The 26782-nt window shown below is 43.0% G+C and overlaps 1 protein-coding gene across 6 annotated transcripts; it reads left to right on the top strand.

Annotated features, from left to right (window-relative positions):
• Positions 1–1116: 1116 nt before the first annotated feature.
• On the top strand, positions 1117–26782 carry MXD1 (MAX dimerization protein 1). Of its 6 annotated transcripts, none has more exons than XR_011255586.1 (7): positions 1121–1454; positions 2201–2300; positions 7113–7142; positions 19564–19678; positions 21409–21568; positions 21751–21999; positions 24153–26782. XR_011255586.1 is itself a non-coding variant. In XM_069582934.2 (6 exons), the coding sequence occupies exons 1-6, from the start codon at positions 1382–1384 to the stop codon at positions 21939–21941; spliced, it is 669 nt and encodes a 222-aa protein (XP_069439035.1). In that variant the 5' UTR covers positions 1117–1381; the 3' UTR covers positions 21942–26782. The 6 variants fall into 6 exon arrangements, 2 of the variants coding, with proteins under 2 accessions (XP_069439035.1, XP_069439036.1); XR_011255585.1 differs by having other exon boundaries at positions 24103–26782; XR_011255588.1 differs by having other exon boundaries at positions 1134–2022.

The raw sequence follows: 26782 nt of genomic DNA, 5'->3' as shown, positions 1-26782 counted from the left end.
TTTATAATGGAGCTGTCAGTGTATTAACAGTGTAACTTGGGTCTCGAGATAGCTTAAGGAACAATTCTTAAAAATTTTAGTTCTGTTCTACGTACATTTATATTGGTACCACACACACACACACTAACACCATTTATAGCCGTCTTGAATAGGAAGTATTCTTTTTGAATGTTTTCCTCTAGAATAAAAGGGAAGGGAAGACTCTGAAAGAGATGTCAAACAAATCTCAGAATTCAATGTCAATCTGCAGGTACAGGAAGTTTCTGAGCTTTTAAAATCCACTCGCATGAGGGAGTAATTAGCCAGCACTTAGGGCGGGGTATACAGCCTCGCGATTCCAGTGCTTTCTGGGGAGAGAAAAAAAAACGCTGGGTGGCGAGCACTGAACACAGTCTCCCCCGCCGAGCTCTACAGCCACGTGGCGCTCGCCGGAGCCCCAGGCCCACCGCCCTATCGGGCTGTCGGCGGGGCCTTCGGCCCCGGAAAGCCTGGAACCTCCGGGCCGCAGCCAGCAGACCCAGAGATCTGGCCCCGAACCCGAGCAGGGCAGAGCGCCCAGGTGACGCGCGGTGCCAGCTTCCACCCTAGGGGCGTCCAGCAGATCCCCGGAACTTTTCCTCGGAGACAGGTTACGGCAACAGGTCCGAGGCGGGGTCGGTGAATCAGCGCGGCTCGGTGCCCGGGTCAGCCCTGCAATCCAATGCCAGTTTGGGGTAGGAATAGCCCGGCGTCTAACCACTAGCCATTCAGGGATCGCTAGCCAGGGGAGAGATGACGTCATCGTAGCTGGGCGGTGTCGGAAGGTCCCACCAATGGGAGACAGGCAAAGTGGCTTGCTTTCTGTATCTCTTGGCCAATACTAACAAAGCAAAAGGGGGCCCGGTTGTTGGTATAGAACCAATGGAAAACAGAGAAGGAGCATGAGGCGGAGTTGAGAATCCTGTCACCAATTGGAAAGAGGAGGTGGAGCCCGGGCCTTGTCAAGCGTGACCAACCAGGGAGAGGAGCGGACTCTGAGGGGCGGGGCCGTAGTGCCTTCCCCCAATCGGACAGGTCCGGGGGCGGGGAATTCTTTGGGGCGCCCAATGAGGAACGCAGCCGAAGTGGGCCTGTCAAGAGAAAGGCCTGGGGGCGGGGGGACGGTGAGTCGGGGATAAACACTCCGCGGCGGTGGCGGCTGCTGCTCTTCTGTAGGTTCTGTCACGGTGTCGGTGGTGCCCAGCTCGCCGGTCCCCTCCCCCTTCCAGCGAGCGTGGTCGCCAGAGAGGCTCTCTCAGCCCTGCTCTGCGGGGTCCATAGCGGGGCGCGGGTGTCCGGCGGCGGCGGCGGCGAGCCCGTGTCCAGTGGGGGTTGGTCCCGTGGCTCCGGCCCCCGGTGCAGAATGGCGGCGGCGGTTCGGATGAACATCCAGATGCTGCTGGAGGCGGCCGACTACCTGGAGCGACGGGAGAGAGGTGCACGGGGACGGGAGGGGGCCGGCCCGAGCTAGTCCCGGGAGCTCTGAGGGGCCTGGCAGCGGATCCCGGCGCCCAGCCTCTCCGGGGGTGGTTGGAGGAGCTGAGAGCGCGACCCGCGAGCGCTCCCAACCCCTCCAGCTTTCCCCACGCGCGGTCCGAAGGGAGGCCGTCGCTGCCCCCAAAGTCAATGAATGGGAGTGGAAAGGGACCACTGCCCCCGGGATCCTGAGTGCTTCCCCCTCCGCACCCCGTCGCGAATGGGATGCCCGGGGCCCCCTCAGCCAAGCGCTTGGTTTACCTCACCCGGCTCTTCCCGGCCCGCCCCCAAGTGGGCCTGGCGCCGGGTCTCCCAGTCGGCGGAGCAGCGCCTCCCTTGCCCCGCATCCTCCGACCTCGGCTCTGGCTCCCAGTGTCTGGCCCCGCACCTTCGTCTGAGGCCGGTCCCACTTAATATACACCAACCTGCTGGACGTTGCCAATGGGAAACCCAGGCTCCTTGAGACTTGCTGTGTCTTTCTCAACAATGAGCAGCTGGAATGCTCCTTACACCTGCTCCGAACTGAGGGTATTCACTCAATTAAAAAAACAATCATTGTTCTAAGAATTCCACCTTGCTCCTTTTAATTATTTCCACAGTCTTCTTTTAATAAAAAATAAATCATTTTTAAAAGGAAATATTGTGAAGGGGAGAGAGTGTTGACTGTTCTGTGTTCATTCATTAACTGGATCCTCCGGTTTTCTAGAAGCTGAACATGGTTATGCCTCCATGTTACCATACAATAACAAGGACAGAGATGCCTTAAAACGGAGGAGCAAATCCAAGAAGAATAACAGCAGTAGCAGGTAATTTGGTAAATATTTTCCTTTCTCTTTTAGGTTATGCCGCAGATGATACTGGGTTTTAACCCCGTAAATGAAGCGGCAATCGTGATTCAGTAATGTATACATAGTCCTAAGGCTTTGGAAGAAACCCTTCTATTTGGGTTGAGGGGACTGAGAAGAGAAGAGAAATGGAAGTGTTTTCTATTTCTTTATGAACTTTTTTCCCCAGAACTTAATTTTGCTTTTCTTCCCTTTTGAAATAAAAAATCTGTGGAAACTTCAAGTGAGATTAGCAGCAGTGACAATATTTTGCCTTCAGAAGTTGCAGATTCAGGGCAAGTTTTCTATAGCTGAAAATACTGGACATTACCCACGTTTTACTTATCATAGTGAAGATTTTATAAATATGTTAAAGTCTTGATTTGGCATAGATGGTAGGCTTTCATATTTGACATGTAAATTAAATACAGTGATATGTCTGATAATCTGTCACTCTATAATGGCAGAGAGGAACGATTGAGGTTCAAACCTGCTTTTTGGTGATGGAGGAATAGATTGATATTAAAATATTCACATGCCACAAGCTTTTTACGTTAATCTTGTAATTCTTAAAGTTTTGTAAGTCTCACTGGAAAGTATTTGGTTAATGGTCAATGAAATCACATAATAAAACCCTGAATGTACTTCCTGGTATAAATGAGTACTCCATTAATGCTGTTGCACCCCCTTTTTCCCCTCTTTGCCCTTAATATATACATTAGCTAGGAAATCTTTTTATTAGACTCATTCAATTATACCTTTTATTCCAGTGATTGAAAATCATTGACATTTTCCTTACTGATTTAGAATCCTTGTCTATCTCCCATTCTCATGAATACTCTGCAAATAACTATTTGGTTAGTGTCTGTGACATTATACACACTACTAAAAGCCAGAAGTTTCCCACTTAAACCTTCAACTCCCTTGTTCTTCCTTCCTCTTCTATCCTTGGTTCACCCCATTGTCCTTAGCATTGGATAACCACAGGATATGAGTGAGCAGCACATATGTGCCGAGCTCTTGAATGGGAAGGCACAGGAAGGATGAACCTGTTAATTAGTTACCTGGTGGTTTTTCCTTTCCCTCCCACCTTTGGCATTATCCAAAGGTGGTAGCAAGTAGATCTGTGCATGAGTACTGACTGCCTTCAAGAAGAAGGTTAATGCTGACTTGTAGTGTGCAGTGGTATAAAACAATATCTACGTTGCTTTTTGTTACAGTATTTTTTAAATAACTTTTTGAAAAGACATTGAAGCCTTTTGCTTTATTTTTATGGAAAAGTGTAGTTTATTTTTCACTTTTACTCTTGTCCACTCATGATTTGAGAGGAATTGTTCACATTAATAGTCAAGGCTTAATCCTTAGTACTTTGTTTTCTCCTAAGTTTCACAGAAAAGTTGTTGAGGGGATGTTCAGTGGTGAGAATAAGAAGGGGATGTTGTCGAAGAGAAGTAGCTTGGCCCCAAAAGGTGATTGCCATGCTCTGCCATGCTAAGTCACTTCAGTCGTGTCTGACTCTATGCAACCGTATGGACTGTAGCCGGCCAGGCTCCTCAGTCCATGGGATTCTTCAGGCAAGAATACTGGAGTAGATTGCCATTCCCTTCTCCAAAAGGTGATTAGGAAAGAAAAATAATGATAGTTGAGAATTTCAATTCAAGAAATAGATTCTTTCTCTTTTCTTTAATATCCAGCTTTAATCCTGGGAAAATGATTGTAACTCTGGGGGAAAGCTCTATTATTTCTGTAAATGGATTTGGTTTGCTTTCCATGGTTAGAAGCGGGAGACTCTCACAGTTTTCCATATTCTTGACTAATGATGAATTCGTGCAGTAATTTAAGTGGTGCAGGGATCTCTGAGAGACCATGATTAAACCTGGAGATTGCACCAAGCAAAACAGATGAAGCAACACCAGGTTGTTTTCTTTAAATGTAATCACTTCCTTCATGACCTGTTTGGAATGACCCTTACCTGAGCAATGAGACATCTCCCCAGAGAATGCAGTTTGACCCCTTGATTTGAATCAGACTTATATCCAAGGCCATGTATGGTCAGAATTTTGAACTGATGTAAGAGCTATAGATTACTTCTGGTTTACATAACCATTGGTAACAGTGTATTCTTATTAATTCAGGTTGAAATGCTGAGCTCTTTGCTTGTAGCATCTGGGGGTTACTCTTCCTTGGACAACAATAAAAAAAATAAGATTTAGCTACATAGCAAACTTCTTTGAAACTGAAAATGCAGATCTTAAGTTTCTCTAATTGCTTGTTAAAAAACAAAAGCAAGTGAAATTGTGAATATTGATTGTTCTGGAATCATCTGGAGAACTACAGGAAGATGGAATCTTTTTTTCTTTCCCACTGATTTTTTAAATCAGTTACTTAAATAATTAGACTTGAAATCCAGAGTTTTTAAAAGTGTGTTTTGTTGCATTGGTGAAGCAGGCATTGGCATTCATGTGAAAGAGGAAGTTTAGCCCTTGTCACCCAGTTCTTTTATGAGACAGTGGTCATATAGCTGACTTGACAGGGTGAGTCTTTTTTAACTCAGGGACTGGTTTGGCTTAGTTAATATTCTTGTTAAAATATATTTTTAAGTGATGACATTTGACCTTTATCAGTGAGTCCAGATTTATCCAATCTTTTCTGTAATCACATGGAAAATGATTTTGATACAAGGTGTCTATATATTCTTATGATGCTTTAATTAAAAATATAAATGTTTTCCCATCAACAGAGTTGGAAGGGAGTCTGGAAGGCCTTTTTTGAATGGCCTCCCTTTTATTAAAGACAAATTCAGTTTCACTAAACCAAACATATTTCAGTAATGCCCTTGCCGTTAGATATAAGTCCCCTTGTAAAAATCACCATGTGTTCAACACTCTTAAGTAATCAAATAGGATCCATAGTTTCCAAAACTCTGTTCAAGGTTTGGAAAGAGTTATGCTGCTTATGGAATTTGTAAAAAAAGATTATCTTGGGAATTCTGAATTTTTTATATGTATCTTCAAAGAATCCAGATGGGATAAGGGTGACTTGTGGTGTTCTGATTTTTCTGTAATCGGACACCATGTTCATTTCAAATATCCACCCTTCTCTCCTCCACCTCCTCAGAATGGTCCTTGTCTACAGTTAAACAGGGAAATTTTGACCACCTGTCATCATATATTTTCATCCATCTAAAAAATGTGTCAGACTTTGAACTTGTCATTCTCTGTTAAAACCAGAATGCCACGTGCTATCAAGCCAAAGGTTTGCAGTTGCAGGCCAGGCTCTTGTTAACTGTGATATCCTGCTGGCCATTGCAGGAAGTGAAGTATACATCAGAAAAACAGGACTGAAAAACACTGAAGGGTAACCAAGTGAATCAATTTAAAGCTTTTAAATTAACCAGTCTTAAGGTTCATATATCCCTTATCTAGAAAACAAATATTCTAAAATTTAAAATACTGTCATTATTTGTTTTTCCTTGTGAATGAAAATTGTATCCCAGAAGCCTTGTGGAAAAGAAGTTTAGTGCTGGATTAGAAATTTCCCATTTCAAGAATGCCCCAAATCCCACAACTAGTCTCTGGTGTGAATGGACGTGATGGTGGTGCCCTTGCTGTGAATGAGTGGTTGAGCATTCATGGAAGTAGGGTTTCTCCATGACTACTGTGAGAATTTATTTCCAAGACCCAGTAAAGTTCCAGTTAAATTGCCCCCACAGAATTCTTGACCTGAGCCAGGGTGTCATCTCTCCTGAACTGATTAAATTCTAGAGAATTTCCAAAAGTGAGGTCAAGATTCAGTTCGTTTATAATGCTGGCAGTTTCCTCAAGTTTATTTTTAACTAGTTGGGATGAGTTATATGATATGGACACTGAGATAACCACACTGACTGACTGCTTGTGACATCTGTGGAAACCTGTCCATAAATCCATAGGCCAGACCTTATATTCAAGGTCAGCTGTAAACATACTAATAATCTGATTTCACACACACCTGTGCTTTCATCAAGCCTCTCATCACTTTTACAGTTGCTACCTCATTGACCCACATGTGTTCTGTAGATAATTGGCAGTCATTTTTATTTCCATTTTACCAAAGAGTTAACCAAGGACAGGATGGTAAGCGTTTTTATTTCTTCCACAGTATCAGTCAGTGGGAAAGCTGGACCTCAGATTCCACCCAAAGGGCTGCCTTAACCAGCCTGTCATCTTTACATTGAACTGAGTTTTGGAAGCCCCTTCCTAAAAGCATTTGGTAGCTCTTCAACAGTAGCATCTTTTGGGAGGTTGGATGCAATAAAATAACTTCAAGGAGTAGAAAAATTGAGGGAAGAAGGGTTATATTTATCCTTTTAAAACTGTATCCTATAGTCAGACAACTTAGCGTACAATTTTGGTATATAGTACACCTAGAGAACTGCAGAGCTGGGTGGGGATGCCAAATTTCTGGTGTTCCACGCTCAGCCTAAAGAAAGCCTTGTGGTATTATATAACCCAAATTCGCATCACATTGTGCAGCTGTTTTCCCTTTGTATAAATAGAACCCTTTTATTTCCTTTCTTAAAATGGATTACTTTTCCACTAGGGAATGCATGCCTCTCAGTTTGTCACTTCTCCTTGAATGCTGTTTGAGATACTTACATTTATCTATTTCCCCAGAGGGACTAATTTCTTTAGTAGAGCCCTTCCTCTGTCTTCTCTCCCTCCAGCTTGAGAGAGAAAGAAGTTAAAATAATTGTGTTGGCATTGGAGCAGTCCTTTAAAACAAGAATAATGTTTCTCTTATTGTTCCCTCTTTCAGATCGACTCACAATGAAATGGAGAAGAATAGGTGAGTTGGGGGCTCTGGGTGTGGGAAAGGGGGAGCTTTGATGTATTTTTTCATTGACACTTGGTTGTTGCTCTTGGCTTCTCACAGTGAGCCCCTGATATTAGAGTTCACTCAGGACCCTCTAATCAGCACTGCCTGTAAAGCCCTTAGATAAGATGGGCTCCCCGGCTCCCAAGATGACACCCCCAACCCTCACCCCTGCAGCCTGCTGTTCCCCAGCAGTGCTTTCCGTTTGACTATTCTAAGGCCAAAGCATTTTAACTCAGAGGTAATGTTCCCACAAATAGTGTTTTTCAAAAATTACATGCTACTGAATATAATTGGTAGTGCTGTCTTAAATCATGTACACACACAGACATATATACATACACATACAGAAGTTTACTTGTGAATAAAGATGCTCAAAATTTAGGTAAATATATGCAAAGCAGAAATTGGAGATGGTGAGGCACTCAGATGAGGCAGGCCACCCTCCCTGGGCTCCATCTGACCACATCTCACCTGACTTCCCTTCTGCTGCTGATTTGACTCCTTATTTTTCAAATGATGTGGCCTAGTCACTCTCAACTCTGGTTGCACATTAGAATCACTTGCAAAGCTTTTAATTTAAAAAAAATTTTTTTTTTCCCATTAAATATAGTATACACATACACTGATATGAATTGGGAAGGCATGGCTCCCCACTCCAGTGTTCTTGCCTGGAGAATCCCATGGACAGAGGAGCCTGGCAGGCTACAGTCCACAGGGTCAAAAAGAGTCAGGCACAGCTGAGCAACTTAGCATGCACACACAGTCAGGTACTCTTTGGGGTAAGAGAACACATTTTTATTTCTGCTCATTTTATAGAGGAACTTTTTATTATAAAACATTTTCAAATACACAAAAGTAGAGTGAATAATGTAATCAGCTTCTATGTATCCATCACCCAGCTTCCACAATTATCAGTATTTTACCAATCTTGTATAATAAACTCTCTGTGGAGTGTTTTTAAAAGCACATTTTCTTCTACCTCTGGTAATGCAAAACATAACCACTTGCTTTTATCATGCTGAAAAAAATTAATAATTCTTTGTGGAACTTTAGTGGGGGAAAACACACACACACCCCAACGCTCAGACCTCACCCCTAGCAATTCTGATTTAATTGGTTTGGGTTGAGATCCTGCACTAGTATTTTTTTTAAAGCACCCCAGGTGATTCTCATGTTCAGCCAAGGCTTCAGATCACTGAACAAGCTTGATTCTGGTCTCTGAACTCCCATCAATTTGAAGTACAGGCTGCCCATCCAGATTGAGGGCTTTCTCGGTGCTCTGCATGAACAGGATGATGTGTGATGATGGTTCTCTAAACACATGTGGTTATTTCATGCAAACGCTCTTTGAAGAGAGTCTGACTCTGATAGTCAGAATCTGAATGGCCTGTTTCATCAGTGAAAGGGAAGACCAGACCTGACAAGGGAGGAGAATCTTGGAACAGGCCAAACATTGAGTGTTACTCCACGGTGTGTGTGTGTGCTGGAGATGGATGGTGAGTGTGCCTCGCACATGTGCTTCTCTCCATCCTTCTCCTCCCCTTTCAATTTCTCTATGATTGTGACTGACCATGTTTGAAATCAGACCGTCTTTATGCATTAGGGATTTACATACCATGAACTGGAAACTCCAGAGTATCTCTTCTGAAGGCGGAAAGGTAGTCTGATGTGGCTTCTCTCTCTCATCTTTAGATTCTCTTACATCTCCATGGTTTTTAGGGGAACTGGTTAACTGGGACTGTTTCTGCTGAAAAGCCTCCTAGTTCTCCTCCTCCTCATAGGTATTTATTTGTATTATTAAAATGTCATCCCTTCACGTAAGGGCTCTTAGGTGTACCCAGCTTTGCGCTTCACCTATGCAGGAATACCACAGGATGTCAATTTTATCATTTATTTTAGCAGTTCAAGAATGTATATTTTCTGCCTACCATGTCTTAAGAGCTTGTGCTCAGTACTGGGGTATTAAGTAAGTTTATACTGGGGTATGAAATCAGCATGGTCTCCATCCTAGAGAAATGTAGTTTGTCTAATGAGAAAGATGCAGAGACAGTCTGCACAGGAAGCGGTGGAGGTAAAGGTTCTAGAAAACTGGATTTGAAGTCATCACTGGGCCAGTTGCTTATAATTCAGATTGTGACCAGTCAGCATTTGCTATTGAAGGGCTAGTGATCGAGTTCTCTTATTGTCCTTCCTTTTTTGGAATTTGGTCTTCTATGGTCTTGATCATTTATCCTCTAGTCTAAAGCATGTGAGCAGAAGAGAGGGAAGTAAGAACTCACATTTAGTTAATTTAACCAAGCGCTGGTTGCTGCAATTGGTGGTCAGGGTGGGGTGGGAGGGAGTTGAAGTTGTCAGGTTCTTCTCTTGTAAAGAGTAGATGCTTATGATTTTAGGGTTTGATGGTCAATTGAACAGCTGCAGTCTCCTTGGTTTTTGTAGCGGAATCCTACAAAAGAAGACCACTTTGCAAAATGCTAATACACTTAGGCCATTTTTTTCCTTAACATCACATTAAAAAAAAAAGATTGCCATGGCTCTCAAAAAAAAAAAGCAATTGAGGAAAAGAATTCTAATAATTGAATTTTTTTTCCTCTTTAACATTGCAGAGTTAATTAGATTTGTATTAAGTTTTTTTCACACCTAAACCTTTTCTGTGGCTCTTTAGAGATTCTGAATAGTTGGTGTGCATCAGGACTCCACTCTGAGGATCTTATATTCAAACTGCCCGTTTAATAATCTTGGCAGTGGTGGGACAATTAAAAGATTTCTAGAATGGTGGAGATGGAGGTGGTAGTGGCAGAGGCGGCAGCAGTAATTTTCATTCAATAGACTAGGCATTCATGGAGCAGCATAGATGCTGGGTACTAGGTGCTGGGATCCAGAGCCCAACAGAACCCAAGCCCCCAGGCCCCCATGGTGAGTGTGTGGTCTTTCTTTCCCTTTTAAAACTGACCTCATAGAAAATTCTGAGAAATACAGTGGATTGTGTGCTCAGTCACTTCAGTCCTGTCCTACTCTTTGCAGCCCATGGACTGTAGCCCACCAGGCTCCTCTGTCCATGAGATTTTCCCGGCAAGAATACTGGACCAGATTGCCATGCCCTCCTCCAGGGGATCTTCCCCACCCAGGGATCAAACATGCATCTCCTGTGTCCCCTGCATTGCAGGCACATTCTTTACTACTGAACCACAGGGAAAGCCTTGAGAAATACAGAAAATCATATACTAAAAATTAAGTCATCCATAATTCTAGCAGCCCAAGGAGATCAGTGAAACTTTGAAATGTATCTTTCAATGGTTTTTTGGAAAGAAATTTTTAAAATAGTTCAGTAAGTTGGAAAGTTAGAAAAGCACAAAGAAAATAAAAATCACTGATAACAGACCTTGCAGCAGTAACAGCTGTCAACATTCCTGCTAAGTTCTGTATCCACTAGACTTTTGTGCATACTTTTTAAAAATCAGTATTACATCATATGGTGTACCATAACTCATATAACCAGTCTCCTATTTTAGGTTCTTCCCAGTATTTTGCTAATATAATTGATGCTTCCTTAAACTATCTTATAGATAAATCTCTATCCAACATCATAATTATTTCCTTAGGGTAAGTTCATGGTTGTAAAATGACTGGCATCCAAATGGTTGTGGTTTTTGATGTTGACTGCTGGATTGCCCACCAGGCAGATTATAGGCCATATTTTCCTTCACCTTCGCAAGTTTATATCTTAGCTTAGACTTTTATAAATTTGATAGATAAAAAGCAAACACACAACTTGTTTTCACTTGCGTTCTTATATTACTAAGACAGTGTAACAATTTTCATTATCTTTGACATTTTGTGTCTGTGTATGTGAATTGCCTGTTAAATAAGTGTTAGTTACTCAGTTGTGTCCAACTTTTTGCAACACCCTGGCCTATGGCCCTCCAGGTTCCTCTGTCCGTGGCATTCTCCAGGCAAGAATATTGGAGTGGGTTGTCATTCCCTTCTCCAGGGGATCTTCCCAGCCCAGGTCTCCTTGCATGGTAGGCAGATTCTTTACTGTCTGAGCTTCCAGGGAAGCCTGTTAAATAACCTTTGCCCAATTCTCTACTGAGGCATTCATCTTTTTCTTTATTTTGAAAAGATTCTAAAATATGAAGGGTGTATATGAAAGAAGTTGCCCCTTGGTGGACTTCCCTGGCAGTCCAGCGGTTAAGACTCCGTGTTCCCAGTGCAGGGTCGTGGGTTCAGTCCCTGGTTGGGAAAGTAAGATCCACAAGCCATGTGGCCAAAAAAGAGGTGGTGTCCCTTCAGATGTCATACAGTCTCCCTGTTTGTCATTTACCTTTACAGAATCGGTGTTCTCACACTGTTTTAAGTTGCTGCCTCTGTGTGTACTAAACTCTTGTTTATGGCCGAGTCTGATTCTAGACTTGTTCTTCTGTTCCACTGTCTGTCTTCCTGCACTAGTGTACAGTTTTAATCACTGTGGTTTCATACACTTCAGGATCTGTTGAAGCAAATCCCTATTCTACCCTCCTTCTCCTTTTTTTTTTAATTTTACCAGTTTATTTTTCTTGATGAGTTTTATAGTTAGTCTTTCAATTTTCCGTACCCCAAATTCTTTGGGGATTTTCAAAATTCAAACTAAATAATTTCAGTATAAATTAACCTTTAAAAGTACATGTTTACATATTAGAGTTTTTCATCCAGGATTTGATGTGTGTGTTCATTTACTCAGATCTCTTTTATGTCTCTAAGCCAAGTTTTGTTGTGTTTCCATGTAGATCTTACACATGCCTTGTAAAAGGTATTCCTGGATTTATGTGTATATATTTTAAAATTGCTACTGGTTTCCCACTGCTACTGCTACTAATTAATTATTATTGGGATGTGGGAAACCTTTTAGTCTTTGGTTGCTGTGATATGCCCTTTATTGATGATAATTGTGTTGTCTCTTTTCCTTAGCTGGTAATTCCTCTGGTTTGAATGCCCTTCAATACGCTGCTCAGCAAAATGGAGGCTGAGTGAATGCAAATACGCTGCAGCCGGTGGGTCAGGAGTCAGGTGCTTGAATGGGCTCCTTTTCAAAAGAAGGCTCTAGCATCTCCTTTAATTGTAGACACCCATTTTTTCTGGAATGGTACACACATGCAGGCCTTTCTGGAATTAAGCAGCTGGTCTAGAGAGATTACCTCTGCCAGAGTCTTCTGACCCCATGACAAAAGATTTCTGTGTGTGCTCTGTGAGGAGGACTCGGCAGCCTGACCTAAGCTGTTGTTTTTATCTGGTCAAACAGTATTTCATGGCATCTGGTCTGACTTGAGAAGCCATTCCAGTCAGGTCTCTCTTGGCAAGATATGCTAATAGACTGCAGTTCCCTGGAGTTGTTTCTTCTGGAGTCTTGCTTTTCAAATGGCCAGACTCCCACGGAAGGGGTGGGGGCCTGAGTTGTGGTGTGAATTGCACCACTCTTCCGCTTTTGGACACCCTTGACCACATTCACATTTCACTCTAGGATGTTGTTACAAATCCACATTGTTTTGTTGCCACAGGGGCCTGAGGACACAGCCTGGTCATTACAAAGGAAAGGTATAGGTATTAGTGTACAGATCTCTCTGGTGATAGTGTGGAGGTACACCCTGATTTGTGCTACTAGAATCCATTCTCCTGGACTGTGCCTCTTGGAAGAACTTGTAGAAGAGACATGCTAGTTATTCAGCCAATTTCCAGTTCCCTACCAGAACACTGGAGGCACTCCTTGACTTCTTGTCCTTAATAGTTGAAGGGTGAGATAGAGCTAGCAGGTACTAAGTATAATCTATATTTTGTGTTTTTTTAAAAATTGGGCTCTATAAAGGAAATATTAAATAGATAATTATGTACTTAATACTTTAATATAGAACTGACTGTATTAAAATGTAGTCAGCATGAAGTACTGTTTACGCATTGCTCTCTTAGTGTCATGTTCCCATGCAGTGAGGATGTATGGCTATCTTTGTGTATTTTACAAAGGTTACCATCACAGTTATGAAAGATCTTCAAAACCTTCCAAGATTCCACTTAAGTCAGTAATAAGGATGCATTTGGCAATATTTATAAAGGGACCATTTTAGAAAAAGAAGGAGAGTACTTTTTTCCCTCAAAGAGTGACTTGTGTTCTTCCCCTGGATTTTTTTGTAATCCAGTAAAGTTTTGGTCTCAACCCAAAATCTGGAGAAGGTTATGATCTCCATGACCTGTAGTCACTTTTAGGGGAGTAATTTTTGATACCGTAAGATTTATTTCTTCTTAGTCTATACTAAATATTCATTCTTAAAATCACAATGTAGCTCATACATACCCATATTACATACCCATATTGGAAATTATCTCTATTCATCCACCAGTTATTCAACCTTCCCTGGCTCGGGAAGATCCCCTGGAGAAGGAAATGGCAACCCACTCCAGTACTCTTGCCTGGAAAATTCCATGGACAGAGGAGCCTTGTAGGCTACAGTCCATGGGGTCACAAAGAGTCGGACACGACTGAGCAACTTCACTTCACTTCACTTCACCCTCCAGTTATCCTATAGGATTTACTATTTATTTGGCTAAATCTGTGTCCACACAAAAGTAGGAGAGGAAATAGATATGGTTTATGTACCTTATTTTCTTCCTTGGTAATAGTCCTAGGCCCAGTTTTAATTAAAACTAGTACTCGGTGAGGTCCAGTGGATCATGTTCATTAAGTATGGCTTTCCTCAAAGAGGAGGCATGTGAGTTATCAAAGAGATCAGATTCTACTTTTAGGACAGCATCTGCAGGTGCTTTATTATTTGTAGACTTGAGTGGATTAAGACGAAATGGAAGACAGTCACTTCTGTTAGTTGGTAATGGAAGAAACAGAACAAATAGATACATAGGAGGTCTGCAGCATGCAAGTGAAAGAATAAATGAATTTTATCTATTTGGAAAGGGAAACAAGCTTCTAATAAGCTGTGAAAGCTTGAAAACCCTTACGGAGAAGTTAAGTCAAACAAGATGTGGATAAGGGAAAAGAAAAAAATAATGTTTGGTAGAGGGCAAAGGAGGGTCCATTCTAGAACTTTCAGTGAGAGCTATTATTTGGCACAGCCTGAAGGTAGCTGAGATAAGTGATTCTGCAATAATTTGTTTATATGTTTGAAGTAAACTTAAACTTTTAGTACCTCGAAGGCAGTGACTTTGTCTCACTCAGCATTCTATCACCAGCACCTAGGAAGGTAGCAGTGCATAGTAATCCTTTGAGAGATGCTAGAGGTTAATAAGTGAATGAAACAACCAAGTGTATATTTCAGGATTTCTGTCTATGAACCTCATTACTTATCTGTCCTCTTCACTGGCTACCATCCTGTTCGCTCTGCCCCAGCCTGGTACGTTTTTGTGTCGTACATTTCACTGTGAAAATTTGGCAGAGAGAGTTCAGTTACATCCTGCATAAAGAAGAGTAATGTCTAATAACAGTGCCTCTCTCTCAGTACACTCACACACGCAGCTGCACACCTGCTTTCATGCCGTTCCTCCTGGTCTTGGCTACATACAAGTCAGGAAGAACTTTAGGGATAACAGTAAATTCAGGAGCACTGTCTGCAAATAGCATCATCTCTGCCTGGAGACTTACTTTTTTTTTGTTGCATCTTTCCATCAATTTACAAATCTGCTCACCTGAGCGAGAGAGGTGTGGATAGAATCAAAGTAGCTTGAGTCTGGAAGCAGAAATGAAAAAAGCAGCATTCAGAATTGTCTGAGAGCACACTGGTGAACCCAGGTACCTTCTGTCAGTGCCTAGCTTGAGTGGCAGGAAGTGCCCCCAAAAGGCCAAAGCCCACTTCACTGATGACCTCATTCACTCGCAGGTTTAATTTTCCATAATTCATGGCTGACATGAGTTAAGGAAAACTAACAACAGAACTAAGTCATATCCAAGTATACTTTATATTTAAATGTTTAATATATTTAGAATGTCTTTGGATATTTATTCCCCACTCCCCTACTATTTTCTGAGTAATCTGTTCTTTTCCAGGGATTTGCAGTGTTAGCTCCATTATATGCTCAATTCACATCTATTCCTAAGTCTGTTTCTGGGAATTTTTTCTTCTCTTCCTTTGATTTGTCCACCTTTTCCTATATTAGTATATTCTGTTTTTAATTATTGATACTTTGTAATACAACTTAATGATTAGTATAGCATAGTCCTCTTCATTCTTCTTTTCCAAGAATTTTGGCAGTCTCTTTATTCTTCTAGATTAAGTTTAATTTCCCAGCATTAAAAAGAATGCTGTGGGGATTTTTTTTCTCCTGGAATTATGTTAAATTTGTAGAAAAAGTTGGATAACATTGATATTTTTACCTTGAGGGTTCATATCTAGGGATGTGCTATTTTTTTCCATTTATGTCTCTCAGAAAAGTTTTATAGTTTTCTTCCCAGAGAGCCTTCCCAGACTATTTTAAGTCTGTACTTAGACATGCTTTCCTTTCTCCTTGCTATTGTACATGAAATATTTTAGGTTTTCTGGGTATAGATAACACATTTGGAAATGTGCTTGCATTTCCAAGGTCAGTACATATTTGCCCCAATTTTTACTTGAGATGTAGGCAGGAGTCTTCATGTGATTTAGATGGTTCCCTCCACACTGCTGAGTCCCTTCCAGTCCTGCCTCCAGATGATGGGGGTGGCCCCAAGTGAGTCTTTCCTTTGGCATGGGTTAGCTTTGTAAAGTCCCTGCTAATTTTTTAAATGTTAAAAAAAAAAAAATAGTACCTTTGGCATAAGCAAGATCTGTATCTCCATAGAAAATGGATTAGATTTCCCACTAAATCTGTTAATGATAAAAGATGTCCGTTTTCCTTAAGGAAGAGTTGAGTGAACTGGATTTTGACCAGGCAGCCTCTGTTTACCCAGTGAGACACTCTGAGTTCCCTGTTGACTTTGAAAGGAATATGATAGGGTTATAATTATCTGTGTTTGCTCCCAGCAATTATCCTTCCTCAAAGGAAGCTAGGATTGAAAGAATAACTGCTACCATATACAGAGCACTTCCCGTCAGACCCTGGTCTGGGCTTCCATACCCATCTCAGTCAATACTCGCGACAGGCCTCGCAGGGGGCATTGTCATCCTCCTCTACTGCCAAGGAAACGGATGCTGCATGGAGTTAAGTAATCTGCTTAAGGTCACACAGGAAATAAGTGGCAAGGCCAGAGTCCCAAACCTTTACCCTTAATCATTACGCTAATATTTGGTTGTATAGTTGTATTATGGTTGTATAGACTGACACATTCAGAATATAAAAATAATTAAAAACAAAAATAAATAAAATTTGAGATATTTAAAAAAAGGCACGCCAAAGAGAAGCTGTAGTTTGCATCTAGTTTAATTATCACTAGTTATAGGCCACACTTGACTCTGAGCATCCAAAGATTGGTTTCTCTGTACTACTGTAGACCAAAGGTATATCAACCTATTCACAATAATGAGAGCAATATTTCTGAAGAGTCAGCAGATGAGGTTTGTCAAAGTCCATCACTTACAAAGCAGTTGGATCAGTGCAAAAAGAGGAGGCAGCTGGGGCAGGAGGGGGGCCAGGATTTGACCACCCTTTCCTGCTGGTGGCAGGGTGGGGCTGGGGAGCTGGGAGACAGCTCCTGACAACAGGAAGAGGTCTGTCTGAATATGTGATGAGAGGGGATCCAAGTAAGGGTCAGATGGAAGTGTCGAGGGGCTTCCTGTTGAGGCGATGTAGCCAAACCTGCTAATTCCTGGAAAAGGGGGTTAGGCCAGGTTCACGGTGGGACAGTAGGCTCCTTCCAGAAGGCCAGAGCCCTGGGCAGGGGAGGGGTCAGGACTGAGGACAGAAAGCTGAGACAGGAGCTTGTTCTACGTGTTTGAGATCTAGGAGCTCCATGGGTGCTCACGGCTGGCTGAAGGATTCTGGGTCCCAGCTTGGGGGTAGGGGTGTGTCTTGGAGTCGAGAACCCTCAGTGGAAGCTGCTACAGAGGGGTCTGTTTGCTTTTCTGTGTCTGGCTCAAGAATTGAATTTCACTGCTCTATGATAGAACTGAGGCTTCCTCACATACCTCATCCCTCCCCTGAGGTCTGTCCAGGCACCAGCCTGCGGATGTGTGTGCGGCATGGTGGGCAGGACAGCCGTGGGGCTGGAGCAGTGAGGCGCTGGAGCAGGCCGAGGCAGGCACTCCAAAGACACCAGCTGGCTTTGGATCTCTACAAAAATCCAGCAGCACTGCGGTCCTATTTTCATAAAACTAGGTCAGCAAATACTGAACGAACATGTATTACTCTGAGCTTGAATTGGTCAAATGGCTGGTTTCAAGTTTCACAACTGGGATAGTTCTTTGGCCACCCACATTTGGGGAGTGAAATGGTCTTTTCTGGGCCCGACTCCCTGAATAACTAGAAATGACACTGCATGGAAAGATGACTTTTATTATTTTTATCAGAAAACAAGCTTCCTTAAAAATTCACATACTCATATCTGTAGATAAACCCGCATCATAGAAGGACTACCATGGCACTGTAGAGAATCATGCAGAGTTTGCAGTGAGCAGGCTGAAAAAAGGTCTAATTTTAATTTTTGAACTTTTAAAAACTTTGTAAACTTTGTAGTGGGAATAAGTTAGATAACTATATATGCCTAATCATAGTTTTTCATAGTGTTTCTAATAGTAGGGTCTGTTTTCAGGGCTCTTTTATGAAGAGGTGAACAAGTACATTTTACACACAGGTCCTGTGTTTGTGTTTCTCCTCATGTAGTAGTTGAAGGAGCAAACGTCTTATGTGACTCTTCGTTTGCGGCCATTCCACGCGGGCAGGTTTTCAGAGCAAGCAGAAGTCTTATAAAACAGTACAGAATTTGTACCACTACATCTTCCTAGCTCAGGAATGAATGCTGGACTCCTCGAGCTCCTAACCCCTGGACATCAGGGCTTAGGGGGCCTTGGAGAGCTCAGGGTAACCTCGAGAGCTAGATGAGGAAGGAGGCTCAGAAGCAGATGAGGTGGGGGCTCAGAACCACTCAAGCCCCGAGAAACTTGGTCCAGTGGAACAGAAGACACCATCTATGCAACAGACATGTATTAAGCATATATATGAGAGGGGAAGGCATCAAGGCAACCCAACAATAGTTAAGTTGTAATCCCAACTTTCTAAGGAGTTAGCAATGAATGGTTAAGTCACAAATGCCAAAAAATTCAGGCAGAACAGTGAATTTCCCAGTGAATAGTATAAAAAGGACTCAGGAAAAGGCGGAAGCCCTGTGGACTGGAATGGCCTGCGAAGGCTTGAGGAGGTGGAGGTTCACTGAAGCAAGACCTCTGAACCTCGGCTGTTTCTTACATTCCAGAATCTGCTAGGCTCCAGGGTTTCAGTGAAGTATTCATTTCCAAAATTGTAGAGACTCTTGTGCTTCTGGTCTGTGGTAAATGCTGTCTCTTCACTGAGTGTCTGCAGCTTCTGCCTCAGGCGGCCTTCCTCCCATTCTGTCCCGCTCCAAGTCATACAGGTGGACCTTGCCAGCTCTCAGCATGCTTGTTGGTATAGCAATACCACTGATGGGCTTTTTCCTTATTTTTGAGAAAATGCATTTAACTTTTTGAATGGCTGAAAAACCAAAACCTGTAACAAATTATTCAGTAAAAATTCCCTCTCTTTCTCTCTGTCCGACTAGCCCTGATGCCTCTCTGCCCAGTCGCTGTTACTAGTTTCTTATGTATCATTTCAGACTTTCTTTATGTCACACAAGAAAACATGAATAAAGAAATTATTTTTCTTCCATTTTTACTCAAAGATAGCATGTTATAGGCATAGTTTGGTATATTGCTTTTCTTTTCTTAACAACATATCTGAGCGCTCTTTCCTCGTAATGCATAGAGCATGTTCTCATTGTCTTTCATAGCTGCATAGCACTCTACTGTGTGGGTGCACCATAATTCACTTGACCAGTCCCTATTGATGATTGGGTTTCAATCTTTGCTATTATTAATAAAATTGTAACAAATAACCATACACATTTGTCATTCACATGGATAAATATTATATACAGCAAGATATAGTTGTCATTATTTAGTGATCCTGAAAGGGGAAAGAGATATATGGGTTCAAAGGATTCTCTCACTGGCATGTATAGTGTATAGATATCAGTGTTTACCCTTGATGTGTGTTATAGACTTAACTTTAGAAAACCATGGATTTTGCATCTCCTTGGTTTTTATCAGAGTTGCCTAATTTCAAAAGATGTTCGCTTGGCCAGAAGTCCCTGGTGGCATTTGCCATCAGTGGGTCTGGGCAACTTCATACTCTGTTAGAGCTTGTTCTCCCAGGCGCCTTCTGGCCAGCTATGAAAGTCTCGAGTGCTTCTTTGATCTTGTTTTTGTAGACGGGCCCACCTTCGCTTGTGCCTGGAAAAGTTGAAGGGGCTGGTGCCACTTGGTCCAGAATCAAATCGACACACTACGTTGAGTTTGTTAACAAAAGCCAAATTGCACATAAAGGTAAGTGCATCCTGAGGTGCCTTTTTGTCTTGACCTGCCCACTGAGGGTTTGTTTGTTGTTATGAGAGACTATCTCCAGGACAGTTCTCTCCTCTGAACTCTTCCAACCTGCCTCTTGGATGAATCACAGACTCAACCTGTCCAGCACCCAACCAAGTAATTCTCACCCCCGAGAACCAGAAGTTAACTTGTCCATCCAGCTGTCCGTGTGATGTACGAGCCAGAAACTCAGGGTCACCCTCGATCCTGATATCATCTTGCTCCTTAGCCACATGCCTTCAAGACTTACATATGCCACAGCCTGCTCTGTTTCCATAAACACCATCATGTACTGCAGCAGACTCCTCAGAGGGCTCCTGCAAGCTAATCTCCTGCTTCCCAAGGTCAGTCCTGCCAAAGTTCAAATCAACATGTCACCACATGGAAAAGTGTTCCGTGGCTGCTCAGGACATACTGTGTTCCCAGGCCTGCCTTACCTGCCGCCTTCCCACCCCCTTGCCTGTGCAGCAGCAGCTCATGCCAGACACTCTCCTCTCCCCACCCAGCCCTGCTCTCAGTCCCTTGCCCTTGTCAGGCTCTCTCACCACAGGGCCTTTGCACATGCTGTTCCCACTGCATGGTGCACTCTTCCCCTCCCTTCTTCATCTAGTTGACTTCTTGTCATCCTTCAGACCTCAGCACAGGTATCATGGTACAGGGACGCCTTCCATGACTGAGTTGCCTTCTTCCTGTTATGAGATGGTCCTTACTGCTGGATCTCTCTCTTTAGGACTTGTCACAGTTGACATCTGACCGTGGTTTGTGTGACTGTTCACTTGTCTCCATCCACTATGTTAGAGTACAGACAAGGATAGGACCAGATCTTTGTGTTCCCCTTGTATCCCCAGCACCTCCCAGAGGGTCTGAAACAAAGTCAGCACACAGTATGTGTCTTGAAAAACAAAGGGTAACTCCTGAGCCAAAATCACTGTTTAGCGTGTTTTTATAGTCATAGTCACAAGCAGACACATGTCACTTGAATTCTAGTTAGTAGCCTGCATACATGGCAGTTCTGCAGCAGGGGGGCAAGAACCTCTGTTTAGAGCAAAACAACCACAATTACACAATCTTCATAATCATCTGAAGAATTATCCGAGACACTGGAGAACAGATTTGTGAAAACAAAGTGATCTATGAAAATGTGTTTTCTAAGCTCTTATTTGGACAGTTTGAAATGAGAACTTCAAACGGGAATGTCATTCCTGCCAATAGACGGAAGTTAATTGAGACTTGGCATGACACAAAAAATCACCAGTGTAACTGGGATCCGTACTTGAATAAACATACCTTTAAAGGAAAAGGTATGTTTCTTAAGCTTCTGTCACACAGAGCTGCTCAGAGAATAGGTGCTGGGGGAGGCGTCGGCACAGGCAAGGGAGACCAGGTTGGGGGCTCCCGCCACAGTCTCTTCACTGTTGCAGTTGAGGGGGCCCGGTGCCAGTGTGTCGGCTCACCCCGAAATCCACACAGCAGTGCAGGTTCCGCAGTGCTGTTGATGGTGATAAAATTAGATGAAGACGGGGGGTCACCAGCCAGTCAGCTTCCTGTCCCTGCGAGAAGCTCAACAAAGGACACGGCAGACGGCTTCTGTGGGAAACTGGCATATTTCACCTCTAGGCAGGGAGGTGCGGGGCCATCGCCGATTGTGAAATCTGCCCGCGCCCTTCAACAACTGCCCCTTCGACCCGCAGAAACTTGAAGACTGTGACAGAAAAGCCATTCACCAAATCGACCAGCTGCAGCGAGAGCAGCGGCACCTGAAGAGGCAGCTGGAGAAGCTGGGCATCGAGAGGATACGGATGGACAGTACTGGCTCCACTGTCTCCTCCGAGCGCTCTGACTCCGACAGGGGTGAGCTGCCCCCGCCCCCTTCCACCTGGGCAGAGGGGGGGACCAAGCAGCCCCCTGACTTAGAGAAGTCAAGGGGTGTGGCCTGCAGGAGCCAGCCTCCTGGCCCCTCAGCGGTTAGGGCCCACAGCCGAGCTTGTCTTCCTCAAAGCGGGCCCTCACCGCGGTCTGTCTCGTCCCCACAGAAGAGATCGACGTGGACGTCGAGAGCACAGACTATCTCACGGGCGACCTGGACTGGAGCTGCAGCAGCGTGAGCGACTCGGACGAGCGGGGAAGCATGCAAAGCCTGGGCAGTGACGAGGGCTACTCCAGCTCCAGCGTCAAGAGAATAAAGCTCCAGGACAGTCACAAGACGACGTGTCTTGGTCTCTAGGAGAGCGTGGTCGCTTCGGCTGCCGCCCGGATGGTCCTCCCTGTCGGCTCCGATTTAGGTAGCGTATGGGACCTGCCCACAATCCCCTCGCACGTCGGCTTCCGTGTCCCACGTCACCAAGAGCAGCTGCGTTTAAAGTTGTCAAGGAAGTACTTAGGATTGTGGGTTTCTGTTTTTTTCTTTTTCTTTTCTTTTTTTTCTTTTTTTTTTTAATCCCCGAGTCCCATCTCAAAAAGGGTTCAGCAGCCCGCCCCCGCCCAGTGTCGGGCAGGCAGGTCCCGCTGAGGCAGTCAGTGCAGCCAGGACGCCCAGGGGCATCTCGACTCTGTGTTGCTCAGTCTGGGGTGGCTGAACGCTGCTTAGCCCCCCCCGAAGCTGGGGGACGCCGACCGGGATCGCGGATTTCTGATGGCATCCTCTAGCTCTCTGTCTCTCGCCACAAGTCTCTCTGAGAGACCGTACATTCCTATCAGTTTGAAGCATCCAAGAACTCTGAGGCCGAATAAGCCCCTCTCACATCTTGGCAGTTTCCCCCTCTTATTTACTGTCCCGTGTGGTCTTCTAGAACTTCCTTAACGTTTTCTGGCTTCCTGTGTGACATGCCTAGCAGAAATGTCCAAATGTGTCTTGTGCTTAGGAAACTGAAGGAAACAAACTTTTCAAGCTGAGATCTTGATCTCAGAACTCCAAAGTAAGCTTTGAAAGTGGCATTTAAGAGCACTTAGCCCTGGCCCTCACCACCCGTGACGAGTCAGGAATACCTCCAGAAAACACGCGCTTCTCACACATAGACACACAGACACACACGTACACACACCCCCCGAGTGAACGCCCCAACCCACGTGCAGACAGGAGCAGTATTTCTCACCGTCAGCTGGACACCTTGCTTATAGGAGTTCCAGCATCATTTGTCCTCACGAACACAATGGTACAAATCTGTTTTTGTGCGCTGTCCCTGGGTCCATGCTGTGCCTGCTCTCTGAAGGCACGTTTCCCCTCCAAGCTGGTTTTGCTACTTGTCTCTGGAACATTTTTTTTCCCTACCTCAGAGATAAATGAGATCTCCATTTCCCACTTAACACAAACTGATTATGCCTCTTTTTTTTTTTTTTTCCGAATAAGTGACATTTGGTCCAATGCTAATCTGTTTTCCTATGAAACTTTCAGCAATAACTGAGCTGTGGCGCTGGCTGAGCCAGTGTCCATCATCAGTGAAAGGGGAAAAGTCCACATTTTTACTCTGTTGCACGTGAACAGGAGGGATGGTACAGTTACTAGAATCCCTCTCCTCACCGACTGTTTTTGGACGCACCCGGAAACTTCTTTATGGAGGCTTTTGGGTTGATAGTTTAAAAGGCTGATTTTTCTTTCTGGTTATGATTTCTCCCTTAAGTGGTCTCCCACTTTGTAGCATTTTTATTTAAGCTAAAACAGAGCACATGTATATGTACATAAGACACATTAAATCTATAAATACTATTTATTCATTTTATATAAACTAATGTAATGGAAAATAAATTCTTATGACTTTGTGCTTTTATAGATGTTCTAGAAACTTTGTATGTAAGTATCTACAAAATTGGTTCATTTCCCCTTAATATTTTTGCATTCATATTTTCGAGGTCTCGATGTTTTCAACCTCTGGCGAACCTTTTTCATTGAATTTGAACCATTTGTAATAACTGTGACGCTGAAACAGAGTGTGTGTCACAAAGTGATGAGAACATTCCTAAAATCTACAGCCGCACTGCAACCTAAGGGCTCACTGGCTGAAGTGGTAGTGGTGGCCGCCTGTGCCCCCAGCTGGCCTGCGGTCTCCCCCACCACAGCCTCGCACCTCCTCAGCGCCCCCTCCTTGCCCACAACTAAAACTTCAAACGCACTCCACACGGAAGCTCATTCTAGACGTGAAGAGCAGTCTGAAACATTACCTTTGTGTTTATTTTTGCTTTTTAAGTGATTTCTTAATGTATTCAAAAAATTTTAATTGGAAGTAGTGGATTCCTAAATGATTCCAAAGTCATCTGTAATTCTTCTGTTTTTGTTTTGTTCTGTTTTTCTCTTCATTTCAGCTTTGGGTGGGGGGGAGGGGCAGGTGATACAAAAGATTTTTCTTTCTTTTTTCCGTTTTTTAATTGTTGGAATCTTTTCCAATTACCAGCTGAAGATTTGCACTGAAATACAACTTGTATGCCTTTTGCATTTTTAAAGCCTGCTTCCTGAATTTAAGCAGAGTGATAGTGTTCAAAGAGCCAGCTCAGCCTGTAACATGTTTGAAAAAAGATATAACTGCACTTTGAGGTCCCTTTTGAATGCCATTCACTAGACCTCGCAAGCATTTTAATTGCTACCTTCAAGCGCCTCACAAGTCCATGATGCTGGATGCTGTATGGCATCGAAAACTCAAGACTTTGGGAAAAGCTTGTGGGCTTGCGTTGAGGGAGGGAAGGGAACAAAACTCATGTATTTTGTTTGTTTAACTTAGAAGTAAGGCATCTGAGAGATGCCATTATTTTTTGTGTTTCAATTGTTGTGCCTTTTGAGTTAAACTGCATTTTTGTCTTTCGGTTGGAATATGAAATGTACTGTCCCGATATAAAATAGTGATTATTTGACCTTTGCACTGTTTGTCTGGTCCTTTTCCATTTGATGGCATATAAATGTGGAACTTGATAGATCTCTATATTTTTTATGCACTTGTGATAAACTGACACCAGGGTTAGACACAACTTTCAGAGCTCGAGGTAGACCAAATCGGCGTGCCAGACAAGCCTCTCTCTAACCAAAACTGTAAGCTTCAGGACCAGCAAACTCAGCCCAAGGCAGCTAATCCTCTTCCCCACGTGGCTAATCAGCCGCCCTGATTCGCCAATCTGCCCTGCCATTCACTTATCCACCAGCATGACTGTTAAGAGTTAGACAGTCTTTTTGGTTCTGGTTTTTCTTTTCTTTTCTTTTCTTTTTTTAAGCAAAATGAAAAACCTTTCTATTACGGTTGTTGGGGGGAGGGGATGGGCAAAGATATAAACCCCAGCCTTTAAGACTTTGACTGTTGTACGTAAATAATAGATGTGTGTAAATATAGGCACATGCATATTTTTATGTGAAAACTGGTTTTAAGAAACTAAGAAGAAATCTATACTCTTAATTGATAACCATTGCAATGCAAGTGGGAAAATAAAGAGTATGTAGTGCAGTTTAATTTCATGCAGTGAGAAAATCTCTATGTGTGCTTCTGCTAACACCCAGACGACCTAACTTCCCCTGCCTGTTGGCTTAGAATGGCGGGCACACACCCAGGGTGTTTTTGGTTTCTTTTGCTAAGCAGAGATCTGGAATTCAAGGTGCTGATAGTGACCACGGCTCCTTTCTCTAGTCACATATCTTATGCTAGTGATTCAAAGAGCGTCACCTTTTTGAGCAGGACCTAGATTTTTCTTCCTGTCAACCGAAAGCTAAAATAATTTCCGTGTTGATTCAGAATTGAGCTCTAAGAAGGCCCTGACCCTACACTTGGCCGCTTAAGTTGCTTGAGGAATTTTTTTTTTAAGATGGGCATTCTCCTTTAACCTCTACTTTTTTCCAAAAGAAACAAAGGGTCCTTCCCTGGGTTTCCTATGGGTCTCTTCTCTGTCCCTGAAGTGGCCAAAAGCAAATCTCGGGGTGTGGGGGAAAAAAGTATAAACTGGGTAGGATTGTAATGTTCAGAATAACTGCCTAGCAATATCTTGGGGCTTAATAATGCATTTTTGTGGACTTCCTTTTTCCTCTCCCCCATCCTTTAAAGAGAAAACTTACTTTTGAAAAGTATATACAGACACATAACTTAGGTTTTTATATACTGAATTTACATACTGAATTGGCAAGGATACCACTTTCATTGTGCTTTATAATCCATTTAGTCCCCCAAATCTCCTTTCTTTCTTCTTTGTTTCCCCAAGTGTCTTTGTCTTCCCCTTTTACCTGCCCTGTGTGTTGAACACCAGAAAGTCAAAGGCTGCAAAGCAATTTCCTGCATGTCAGTCTCTTATTTTTGTATGTCTAACTCTTGGATGCAGTAGGTTTCAGTAGCTGGCTACTCCTGATTTTAAAAATCCTTCCTGGGAGAAGATGACCCAAAGACCCTTTTAGATGAGGTGTGTTTTCTCATTCTACATGATCAGATCTCTATAGACTGTGGGATGTTTTGTTTTTGGAAATAGTTGGGGATGGGGGCAGAGGGGTATGATATATGATTTATCATGATTTTTTTCATTAATTTATTACATGGATGATTTTCTTACCCTATCTTCTGAAAGAAGAAATAATTGCCTGGCACTGTTATCATCAGCTATTGAATGGCTGAAGAAATTGAGTATCTTTGTCTTCTCTCAAAATCATAAAATAAGAATTAGTAAAGCACTTGTTTCTAAGATTTACCCAGATTTTAAATTTTGATTTCTTATTCTGTCTGGAGGGTGTGGAGGATTGAGAGGGCTTTCTTCATTTTAGCTTTCACCAGAGAACCAAGCTTGCCTTGACCCCTGTCCTTAGAATTGGTGCTCTAGGAATGTTGCTGTCAACCATCAGCGTTGGGGGCCATCACCCTAACAGTAAATACAGCCTAAACAGGGAGCAGCAGACAAGAGTGTGAATTTCTGTTTCCAGATGTTTATTTCTTGATGTAAATATAATGCCAATGTAAATCCTGTGTCAAGACATAGAGAATGGTGCTTTTTACTACAGTTAGTACATGCATTTTGAGAACTACTCCATGTTTTAGAGAATCTTTGCTGTGTATATGTAAACTTCTGTATTGTTCAACCGTTAACAAATAATAAATTATTTCATTATTAAAGAAA

This window comes from Ovis canadensis, chromosome 3, assembly GCF_042477335.2.
Source record: "Ovis canadensis isolate MfBH-ARS-UI-01 breed Bighorn chromosome 3, ARS-UI_OviCan_v2, whole genome shotgun sequence".
Lineage (NCBI taxonomy): Eukaryota > Metazoa > Chordata > Mammalia > Artiodactyla > Bovidae > Ovis > Ovis canadensis.
This window is presented reverse-complemented; position numbering and strand designations above follow the sequence as displayed.